This window comes from Dendroctonus ponderosae, unplaced genomic scaffold (assembly GCF_020466585.1).
Source record: "Dendroctonus ponderosae isolate FM_Combo_2020 unplaced genomic scaffold, Dpon_F_20191213v2 Dpon_F_20191213_2, whole genome shotgun sequence".
Classification (NCBI taxonomy): Eukaryota; Metazoa; Arthropoda; class Insecta; order Coleoptera; family Curculionidae; genus Dendroctonus; species Dendroctonus ponderosae.
The window spans coordinates 17,792,231-17,803,314 of record NW_026018165.1 but is presented as its reverse complement, the minus strand read 5'-3'; the positions used below and the strand labels follow the sequence as shown (position 1 = coordinate 17,803,314).

The 11,084-nt window shown below is 42.1% G+C and overlaps 2 protein-coding genes across 7 annotated transcripts in view; one reads left to right on the top strand and one right to left on the bottom strand.

The window, feature by feature from the left end:
- Positions 1–4,383, top strand: part of LOC109545231 (segmentation protein Runt) — a 31,540-nt gene extending 27,157 nt beyond the window's left edge. For all 3 annotated transcript variants that reach the window (XM_048664288.1, XM_019915777.2, XM_048664289.1), the window contains 2 exons: positions 2,119–2,262; positions 3,543–4,383. In XM_048664288.1, the coding sequence (XP_048520245.1) occupies positions 2,119–2,262; positions 3,543–4,036 (638 nt within the window). In that variant the 3' untranslated portion in view covers positions 4,037–4,383. The remainder of the gene's footprint in view (positions 1–2,118; positions 2,263–3,542) is intronic.
- Positions 4,384–4,535: 152 nt separating this feature from the next.
- On the bottom strand, positions 4,536–11,051 carry LOC125503584 (E3 ubiquitin-protein ligase SMURF1-like). 4 transcript variants are annotated; one of them, XM_048664284.1, is made up of 14 exons: positions 10,893–11,051; positions 10,691–10,729; positions 10,370–10,612; positions 9,110–9,494; positions 8,798–9,060; positions 8,491–8,745; positions 8,258–8,427; positions 7,919–8,197; positions 7,707–7,861; positions 7,260–7,646; positions 6,924–7,201; positions 6,674–6,856; positions 6,414–6,611; positions 4,536–4,554 (listed from the first exon to the last, which is right to left on the bottom strand). In XM_048664284.1, the coding sequence occupies exons 1-13, from the start codon at positions 10,945–10,947 to the stop codon at positions 6,427–6,429; spliced, it is 2,877 nt and encodes a 958-aa protein (XP_048520241.1). In that variant the 5' UTR covers positions 10,948–11,051; the 3' UTR covers positions 4,536–4,554; positions 6,414–6,426. The 4 variants fall into 4 exon arrangements, with proteins under 4 accessions (XP_048520241.1, XP_048520240.1, XP_048520239.1 ...); XM_048664283.1 differs by lacking the exon at positions 4,536–4,554 and adding an exon at positions 5,119–6,299; XM_048664282.1 differs by lacking the exon at positions 4,536–4,554 and having other exon boundaries at positions 5,119–6,611.
- Between the last annotated feature and the right edge of the window lie 33 nt (positions 11,052–11,084).

The window sequence follows — 11,084 nt, the reverse complement described above, 5'->3', positions numbered from 1 at the left end:
ATCCAGAAAATCTTATATTAATTCTCTGAATTTCAGGCCTTAATCTTCTCGATTTTTTTTGTTTGATTCAACATTTCCAGCACTGCGATGCTTTTTACCCGGATGAACTGATGCGTATCTAAAGGTACGGTTTGCCGTTTTTACTACACACTTTTCACTGGATCCCATCTCTGGTCGCACAGTTTAAATGGCTGAAAGCGTAAAATACACGATCTTTTGAAAACTACTTAACAGCCTGCCCAAATCGAAAGCGGTAAAGCTCTTTTGAACGTCGGAAGAAGAATATCGTCCAATCATCATCATTCGCCCTTCGTCCACCTGATAATTACAAGTCCCATGCGAAGAGATTCGGATTAAGTGTGACGCATTGAATGGGCCGAACTGCTCAGGACGTATCGGTTAATCGGGATTATGCAATCATTTTGAAAAGCTGCAATTTGCCTCAAAACACACAAACCTATCAATAATTGCGTTACTTTCGCTTCGCATTCAGTCCGAGCAAAGTTGACGTGAATAATACAACTTGTTTGACCAACTAGGCAAACAGTGTCTTAAAATAGCTTTAAAGGATAATTGCACAAGAATTATCAATTGTTCAAACAGGGGACTTTACAGGTTCCGCTGAATTTACCAAGTCCACGCCATTCGATGAATATAAAAGACTAATTGATGTCCGGCAATAATAAAGTATTTCGCGCCAAGCTTCCAAGTAGATCATGAATATTATTAACAATTAACTACTAGCGATTTATAGCCGAATGACTCAAAAATGGCAACTATCAAGTTCAAGAGATTCTGTTGCGGAGACGGTTGGAAATATCCAAACAATGATCAAGACTTTTTGGAAAGAGCATCTGGAATGCTAGATTTTTTAATTAGGTCTACCTATGCAAAATTCCTAACGCCTAAAGATAAATGAATAATGTTTGATGTAAAACTGATGCACCCTCGTCTGATTTACCATCCATCGTGCACCATTTGCTTCGCATTAGAAAGATGATTTTCAGTGCGAAATGCGGACGCAAAGTGCGATCCTTCGCGATTTTTTCCTTCGGCGTTCGGTCGGCCTGACCACAGAGGATCGATTAAACCGAACTAGATGTATTGTGGCATTTAAATTAATTCGTGATGATTTTTTTTCTGGTTTTGTGTGTACAATGGGGACCACAAGTTCATTCATTGCTGTTCCTCTCCCGTTTTGTGGCCTCACTGCTAAATACGCAAACCAAATAACCACCGGGATTGGTTTGGTTTTTAACCGCGCGATTATGGTTTTTCTCGTTTCGACGACGCCCGACTATGCTTTTCACTTTCTTGACTATTCGTTAAATCACTTTCGAACACACTGCTAGAATTGCGAATGTTGCGGCTCAACTCGATTTTTCCTGGTTTTCATCAATGAACGAAATCAAAGTGAGCCAAGTTGGGAAGTGCACGAGGCCAAGTCGAGTTGAGTGGCAACAATTTCGTTGGGATTTTCCTAGAACTGTTCGCTCGCATAGCAAACTGTACAAACTTCTGAACGTAAATGTGACACATTTTAATAACATGTGTGCATGTGTGTGGGCACAATTTTTTCGCATTTCGCAGGCTGTCTTCTGGCCAATTAGTCATCTGCCAGGTCTGCCTAATGCCGAAAAAGACACCGATTAGGTGAAATAATGGCCCGCACCGTCGGCTAGAAGAGCCCACCCTGAATTGGTTAATGATGGCAAAATGCTGCAGACATTATTTATTCATCGTTGCGAAACTTGCGCACCATTTTGGGGACTCCCGCAGATTGTTTATTGGCACTTCACTGCGCTTGTTTTGTTTTTGACCATCGTTTTTCCCCATTGTCGTATTTTCGCGAAATTGCCAAGGTCGCTTTCATTAATGTTGAAGATGTGTTTTCCGAGCAAATCGGCCAGTGGCGGCGATCACTGTTCCCGGCTCGGTCCAAGATGATACTAATGATGATTACGATGTTTGGGGCTTGGAAAAATCGTAACAAGCGCGGTTGCTAAAGCAGTGAAAACTGCAAGGAAGATTTCGCGTTTGTATTCTAGACAAGCGTGGATCTAGCAAAGTCCAAGAAGATAAGTGATTCGTAGAAAACATAAAAATGATTTGTTGCAGACAACCTGAATGGGGCCTGTGCAGCCACTCCTCATTACACGCCTAATTCATGGTCGGATTGTAGCAGTTACGGTGCCTACAGTCCCTCAATGGGCTACGAAACTCCTCATCAAGACGTTTCAACGATGCATATTCCAACTACAGGTTTGAACTAGTTTTCACTATTATTTGATGTAAAGTTTATAACATCGATCGAATTTGGTCTTGGGGTGCGTTAGTTAGTTCCTAATCACCAATGACTAAAACTGTGGCCGCACATTAACCATTTTATGTTTTCATTGCACAAAATTGCCGATAGTGTTAAGAGCACAACAATCTACACTGTATAAAAGTGATTTTTTCTTGCGCCCCAACCAGTGGCGTGCCTGAAGCAGGGGCGGATCCAGCTTTAAAGTAAGGGGGGGTTAAGTAGAAAAATACAATCTTCTGTTGTTTATAAAATTAGAAAAATGATCGTCGTTTTGTGCAAGAGTGGCGCGAGATTATTGCAAAATTTCATGTTTTCCGTCCCGTTTTTGATCATTTCTCGGAGGCAAAATGAGCAGGAACGCTAATTTGCACATCATTCTAGAGAGAAATAAATGGCCTTTTTGGAAAGTGAACCATCGATAAGGTAATGTTGGCAGTTTTCTCAAAAAATGCAAGAAGTTTTAGATTTGCGTGGGGGGTCATGACCCCCATGACCCCCCCTGGATCCGCCCTTGGCCTGAAGCGTATGGCACTACTTTGCAACCTTTTTCGATTTCCTATTGAATACCAGATTTAACAAAATGGGAACAAATTATCGCGCTGCGCTCAGGGGAGGAAATAATATGCACTAGAAACTGAGAGATTTTGTATAAAGCCGGCAACAAAGTTTCTTATTCGCCCATGCAAGACATTTTTTAAATTCATATTATGTTAAGAGCAGTTGCCTTACGCGTGAATCAACAGAGGTAACAGGGGCAAATAGTGAAAAGGGGCCATTTTACTCGTCAAAATCAAATAATTCAATTTCCTCAATTGAGGCCTAATAAAAATGCAAATTCTAATACCTACAGAACAGCAACAGTCTCACTTTCTCAAAATTTGCGTGAAATGCACATCGAACCGGTCCATTATATTGAAGATTTGATGCCAGGGTCTTCCCACCGAAAGTAAACGATTGATTTTCGATACTGTTACACTTTTTAACTTGAAACGTCAAGCAAATTTGAAATTCCGTTTGTCACGTCATCTGTCGGATGACATGGATGCATGGTTGCCGTTGTCATTTTCCACAACAAATTTATATCATCATGACGTCATTAGGAATGTTTCTTCGAATTTATAAACAACTACAATAAATCCTAGTTGCAGTGCAATTCAGGCAAATTTCTGCTAATCTTCAACGCTCTTTCTACCTACAATAAATCAAATAAAAATTTTTTTAAATTTTGTTATAGTTCTTTCAGATGCAACCTCCACAGAGTTTCTCAACACATCGCTGACGCGAAACTCCCCCCCATCATTCATCGGTCACAAGTCCGATCTGCTGGAGTCGACCATAACCAGCAGGAGCTACCAGGACACGCCCTACTGCCCGAACAGTTGGACCACGCCCTACCACCCGACGACCTGCAATAACAACTACTACAACAACACCGCCTACAATGCGCAACACTTCAACACGCCCAGCCCTGCTGTGGTGTATCCTGCGATCATTTCCACAGTGAACCAGAACCAGATCCACTTCCATCTCCATCCCACAGCCAGCGATGTGAGCAGGAGCGAGTATTTCCTGCCGGATAGTGTCAGTTCGGAGATCCCGAGGGTCGATCTGGTTCCGACTACCGTTCGCGAAGTGGCAACAGCGCATGGCGTCACCGCCTCCATGCAGGAGGGTGCGAGGGAGGAGAACGCTGTCCAGGACCCGAGCAATGTGTGGAGACCCTACTAGCCGAAGCTGCCTCGATGAGTTTAACATGCGGTTTTCGGAACTTGATCTCGAGTGAAATGTCCAAGCCAAAAATGCACTTTTTAGTTGTAGGAACAAAGCAATATCGGGTCTAGGATGCGTGGAATGCTGGTTTAAATCAAAATAATCTAAGTCATTGCAGGCATGCACAGACCTGCCGAATGTGTTAAATCAGAATCTCCTATTTATGGTTTTATTAGATTTATATTTGTTACTTTGTAAACTAAGGCGTAGTAGTGTAACTGTCGATTAGCTAGCGATGAAAGAGTGGTAGTTTCCTAATGTTTCTGTAAATTTGTCAAATAGTGAATAATATTGATTTCAAACTACTGTGTTGTATGTACTTCCGTCAATTATATTTAAGTCTCCGAAGTCGCCAGTTCAACTACCGATGGTGGCGCTGCGAAACGTCAAATTACTCGTCGAGTGACAGTTGAGACTTGTCAGACTTGCTTATTGATGACATAAGAACAAAAGTCCAGACGCCGTCCCCCTGGTGGCTAAAATTACAACTAAAAGTTAAGTAGTAATTTGACACGTGCTTTGTTGACATCTGATTGTGATTTGTTTGGTTTGGTTCTAATCAACTTTTGCAAGCTTTTAAAGAAATAGAAACAGATCGAAAAGTGTGTAAGTATTGTTTTACGTTACAAATGTCATCAACTCCAATGTATATAATTTCCTGACTGTGTTTCAATTCCAAATCAAATTCATTCCTGGGTTTCAGTCATTTATTGTCTCGATCAATAATAAAACAAAACGAATAAAATACTGAGTATTTTATTCGTTTTGTTACGTGATAATGGACAAAATTAATAGTCCAAATGCATGGCTTAAAGCAGCAACAACGCTGCACATAAAAACTGATGATTGTGGAAAAATACACCGAAACGTATTTTGATTGATAAATAGACAATAAATGACTGAATCCCAGGAATTCATTTGATTTGGAATCAAAATACATAAATAAAGTGCGTCACTCAACGAAAAATCCGCTTGAATAATCTAAACTAAAGGAAGTGGATATGAATGGAATCTGACAGGTGGTGGCAAGTACAGTCCTGTTAAAGCAATATGTATTTATTCATTCATAAATCAATCTCTGGCTTTTCGTAAACAAACCAATCAGATCAATAGAAAATATGAAAAATAAAAACGTGATAGAAAACAAATTCTCGTGACATTCCGTTAAAATACTGTACACAAATGTACAAATGCGATATATTAGTTTAATTTAAGGCTAAATAATAATAATAATAATAGTAAGATAATGGGTTCACAAAAAATGCGATTAAAAAAGGGAAATATTTACAGGCTATTTTACGCGTAACATCAATATTGAACATAAATATTATTTATAACAAAAATTATCCGCCTATCAACGCCACCTGTGCAATATATTCATATTCATATACAATTCAACTGATAAACATTTAAACTAATCAATAACAATACAGGGCGGAAAATCCCCATCATCTATTATATACACAGTTATAAATAAATCACAATTCCGCTTTTCAATAGATCTAGTAAAGTTACACCAATTTTAATAAATTTCTGTCTCAGGCTCAATGAAAGATAAAACGATGACACTATTTTAACATCGATTTGAAATACAAACCGATACTTTTCTTGATTGAAATATCCATTGTATTCCAGTTAAAAACACATGAATCATAAATAACCGGACCATTTCGCGTACAACCCTAAAATAGTGAGTGCTTCTAGCATTCATCTGATATGCATCGGTTGCAATTGTGCTTCAATCAATCTTTTTTGTACTTAATCTTAAACAGGACCTTAGAATAAACTATACTGAGTATTAAACATTACTTAAACGTACCTTGGAATTATGTGCACAGTGAGTGAAGTCTACAAAAATAAACCTCTAATCTAACACAAAGTGTGAACTGCTGAACTGACTAAACTAAACTTGAGTTTTACTTCAGTAACACAATGCTGGTGCGAAAATGTCCGAATCGTGTTCGATTGATTGTTGAAACAAAGTCCAAATATTATTGAATTTCTCACCAACCAACGAACAATTCGGGACCCTAAACGTCTGCTTTCTAAAGCGTCTTCAATTGAAGCTGAGCGTTGCAGTGTTATAATTGAGTAACAAGTAGGCACTTGGTGATTACAATAGTGGACTTAAAGGCACTTAGCAGTCTTCAAAGCGTACTACTGTTGGCCCATTGAAGCGATGAAAGGTAGGTGTCTGCTCAACAGATTGAGCATACATCACCTAGAGGCACAGTTTTGAGATAACGTTCGCAGGGGTGGGAAATACTCAACTCAAAAACGCTTGATTCGCTTGCCACCGGATCGAGGAATGTTTTTGTGAAAAATGCTTACTTACCTTAATGCTTCTATCATTCAACGGCGAAGCCGCAAGTTTCCTCAACTGCTTGAGTCAGTTTTTCGTACAACGCCTGGTACGTCTCATAGGGCGGGATGTCTATTCGGTTAAAGCAGGTGTGGGCCTTCGGAAGGTTCTGCGGTGGAGCTTCAATACAGTGAATCGTGAAAAGACGTGGGCCTGCTGCACCGGTACTGCCTAGAATTAATCAAAGTTCGGGTTTAATGCCGTAAACTATGTAAAAGCCGTCAGTTACTTGCCTTGCAAGGCCTTAAACCCTTGGAGCGGCACTCGCGAGCTGCCAGTGACAAACTGCAACAACCGAGCACGCATCTCTTCTGAATAGGACTCGACCACTTGCCAAAACCATTGCACAACTGGCGTTTCAGCAGTGCAATGCTTCATTCTAGTATGAGAGCGCCAATCAGCTATGTCGATTGACCCTAGAAATCAAAGAAAAACGTTCTTAATCTTCAATCCGGATGCAGTAAAATGTTACAAAGTCCTTACCAATTCCACTAATCACCAATTCCAACTCTCTTTCATCAAAAGGCCTCAACGAGGCGGGTGGAATGAGCTCGATGAACCCTTTTTGGAGCGCCAGGAACTGCTGCTCTATGCCCCTCATGAATCTGTAATTCACATAGAGCTTCACATACTCTCTTTTGTTGTCTTCGGTGACTGTTATGCTGGAGCCTCCAGTTTTCAGTTCGTGCACTTTCACCACCCCAAAGCTGTTATTCTCCACGGAGAAAGAGGTATCCAGAACATCATCGATGTTGTTTTCGCTAAACAAGGACCAATTAATTGTACGAAGACGTATTCAGAAACGGTGCGACCACTTACAGCATCCAAGTGAGACTTCTGTGCAACTCGGGGTCGACCCCCTCAATATCCTGCAGTGTAATTGGCTTGTTCAGCAGCTGTTTGTAGAAGGGGAGCGTAAAACCGCCCTCCAGTTGGTGGTTATGGAACACTGCTATCCCCAATATCCGCCCGACGAAATGAAAGTAGGACAAATGCTCGGGATTGACGGAGGAATCGGGATTGATTTGCAACGTGTAGTGATCGTCCCGGCTGTATTGAAACAACCCGTATTGGGGATTCAACATTTCCCTGGAAAGCAAGTGGAGCCACTCGCGGGCGATTCCCCCATAGTCCAAGCCTTCCTCGCCACGGAACTTAACCATTAGTCGCTTACGCATGTCTTTTGGTCGCATTTTCATTATAAGTCTGCAATTTAGTTGAAAAGGCAGTCAGAATCAGAAGCGAAATCTAGAATAGCCCAATTACCTGTAACTCTCTTCAAATACTTCAGTCCTGGACACCTCTAGTCGACAATGGCCGCTTTGTGGCTGCAGTGCCGTCAACTCAGCTCTCAGCACCTTGAGCTTCGCGACCAAATCTCTTCGGTACTTCGGTAAATGCTCACTTTCACTCAGCAGGCCCTGAAATGGAAATCGTAAATCAGCAACCTGGCAGGTTTTAACACAAATCGGACTTACCTGAGGCAAATCCTCATAAACGCGGGGCCTGGGAGAGACCGGGGCGGCATTCTGGGGCGCCGCAGCCACTACATTGTTAACAACACTAGCAGAAGCTGGCGCTGTTGTAGTTGTGGCCGTGCTAACGCTTAACGGGACTGTGGCAGTGCTGACTGGCGGCTGGCCGTTGTGCTGAACAGCTTGTGGTGTCACTCTCTTAAGAATGTTATTCAGAATTTGCGAGTTTAGGCGGGGATCCGTAAATTGCGTCGTGCGGCTATTGTGATCGACAAAGTAAATCTATCGAGACAGATTAGTTAGTTTCCACAAATGTTGGACAATTCAGCCAAAAATGCTCACTCTGCCTGAAGTGGTTTGCCGCATTTCCCAGCCTGAGGGTAAAGGCCCCAAGTGGTCCAAAGCTAGGCTTAAGGGCGTCAAGTCTTTGGGTATTCTCGGATCATGCCACGTAGAAACTCCCGTTGGGATATGATAGAAGTAAACCTGGCCTTGCTGCGTAGTGCGCAGTTCTAAGTTAAAAGGCAATCGTTTTTAATCACAAGCTTGCCAATGTTGAAATGTGTTCTATGTACCAAATCCCGCCGGTAAGTCGAGCTTCGATCCACTAACGTTCCCATTGGCCGCTGACTGACCCACAGCAGCTGCAACTTGAGCAGCCGCTTGAGCCGCTAATACTGAATTGCGATTGCGACCTCCTCTACGTCTGCTGCTTCCATCGCGCTTTTCCTCTATAGCCCGAACCCTCCTCTCTCTGTTCGTGGGCATCCTTTGAGGACTTTGCCCGTTTGTCTGCGGCCCAACACTGCTGCTCACGCTTGCACTGGGACCTGCGGTTTGGCGCAAATTTAGAGCAATCAATAGACAAATCCTAGCACTTACCTGTAGTGGAACTAGCAGATGCAACCGGGCTGCCACTAACATGACTAGGTTCACTTGCAGTGCCCGGCAAAGCGGTTAAAAGCAGTGCTCTTGATTCGGAAGGAGATGCAGTGACTGCAACATTCACTGCAGCCTGCCTGGATTCGTTATGCTGGGGACTAACCATTGGGGACCCCAAAGAAGCGCTGGACCCAGGCGTTAGAGGTTGGGACATCTCAATCTGGTTATTATTATTCACTGGTTCCGCATCAATCCTGTAAAATCTACCACTTGATACATGAAGTCACTAGAAGACGGCATGATGGCCCTTACATAATCTCGTTATTATTCACATTCCCATTAGCTTCATGATTATGGCCCGATCGGAACCTATTTACAGCCACCACTTTTCCGTTCAGCTGCGGTCGGATCCACTGGGTCGACTTGGTGACGTGATTTACAAAGTAAGGCCGTCCATTGGAGGCCCGTCGCTCCTCCCAGCCTGGAGGCAAATCTTCTACAGGGCCGTTCTGCACGTCGCAGTTGCCATTTTCCGCTGGGGGCGCGTTCAAAGGGCCTCTGATATCGCCCAGAGGACTTACAATGGCCAACGGCGTGCCCCCACAAGGGCCATCACGTGACAGTAAGGAGATTATTATCTGGCCCTTCACCAGCTCGCTGTCGTCTTGGGATGATTTGCACAGGTCCAAGCATTGGTCTGCAAATAGACGATTATTTTATGTGTTTTAACTGCGATTGATGAATAAAGATTAGCTGTATTTGTCGTGTGTTGATGGCTGTAAATGGAGAATTAGAGGATCGGATGGATCCTCAACACGTTTTCTACTTGAACTTGTTTAATTGGCGAGTAGGTTACATCGAAACAGAGCACGAAACTGCATTGTAAATCTTGCATAATGCATAGTGATAGTGTTAACAACAGAAAGTTCTGCACACTTGAGTGATATTAAATAATATAATTCGTTCACTTTCACTGTTGCACCGCTCAACTCTAATTCAATGGTAATACTAATTAATGCGAAAAAGGTAAATTGATTCATCGCATGCACATCTAGAATATCGAAGTTTCGCAAAAAATAATGATTTCCTCGCAATTTGTTGGAATTGAAACATTCGGCAATCCAGGACGCGTTTCATTTTTTTCAAACGATTTCTGTTGTAAGTTACTGTCTCATAATAGTACAATTGCAAAATCCTCTTATACATCTAAAACGTGTTTAGAGTCATAAATACTTTCCACTATTGTCCTGATTAAGTAATCCTGCCTACAATTGGTTTATGATTCGTTATATTGCACTAATAATAATTATGGCTAACAGTACTTTGTTATTTCCTGATAAAGCGAAGGTTTTTAATTAATTAATGATGTTTTCCCAAGATTTGCTCATATAAGAAGAATTTTGGAAAATAAGTTAACTAAACGCCCCAGCGTCATTAGACCCAAATTGAAATGTTTACAGAAAACTGTTGCTTTTTAAATCTCGAATTAAGCACCAGCAACAGACCCGATAGAAGATTAACAAAAAGAGCGTTTGCTTGCTACTGATGAGATACAATACTAATTGAACTTACATCCTGTATCCTTCAGCCTCTGAATCAACGAGTTAACGATCCTCACACACCCCAAAAATCCGCTACCCTGTCTCTTGTGCACTTTGCGATGATTCCACACTGAAATAGTGATGGTGTCGTTCTTGCCAATGTACAGGTCGTAGTGTGAATTCCATTTCGGATCCAAGGTGTTTTTCACCGTTTCGGTTGAGTGGCACTGCCCACTTCCGTCCACCGATATCTTAGCAAATGGATCGGGAAGCCCTAAAACCCATGTACACTTAGAAATGCTGTTGACCACTTGTTTACGCCTTCAAGGCTGTAGTCGCGAAAGCCACTTACGAAACAGATCTTTCCGCACTAGGTTCCTGGCGCAAAGAACTGCAAAAGACACATTTCAATTAGTAATATTACATCACGAATTAATAAACTTGGGAGGTCCCTTTTGATTGAGGCCATATTGTTTGACAGTTGCGGAAAATTGGCTTTTAAATGAATTTCCGGTCGTTAAGGGTGGTTTATGTGGCGCCCCGCCAATACTCACTGGTTAAACGGATCTTCTGTGCCCCATTTCGACGTGTTGACGGTGTACCGGACATCGCAAAATAAAAGAAAATAACTATCAACACAACACCACACACACATCATTTACAATTCGCCATTTTCTACTAGCCGATTAGTTTTGGCATGTGACATTTCACTGAAAAACCGCTTGAGGCGCCATCCTTGCGAAGAC

What these genes read in the sequence shown, in the direction of transcription:
- LOC125503584 (XM_048664284.1), bottom strand. Translation starts at nt 10,947, where the DNA reads ATGTCCGGTACACCGTCAACACGTCGAAATGGGGCACAGAAGATCCGT. An exon ending in GAGGCTGAAGGATACAGGAT is followed by an intron (nt 9,495 to 10,369) that starts GTAAGTTCAATT and finishes GTCTATTTGCAG; the next exon opens with ACCAATGCTTGGACCTGTGC. An exon ending in CGACTTACCGGCGGGATTTG is followed by an intron (nt 8,428 to 8,490) that starts GTACATAGAACA and finishes CTTTTAACTTAG; the next exon opens with AACTGCGCACTACGCAGCAA.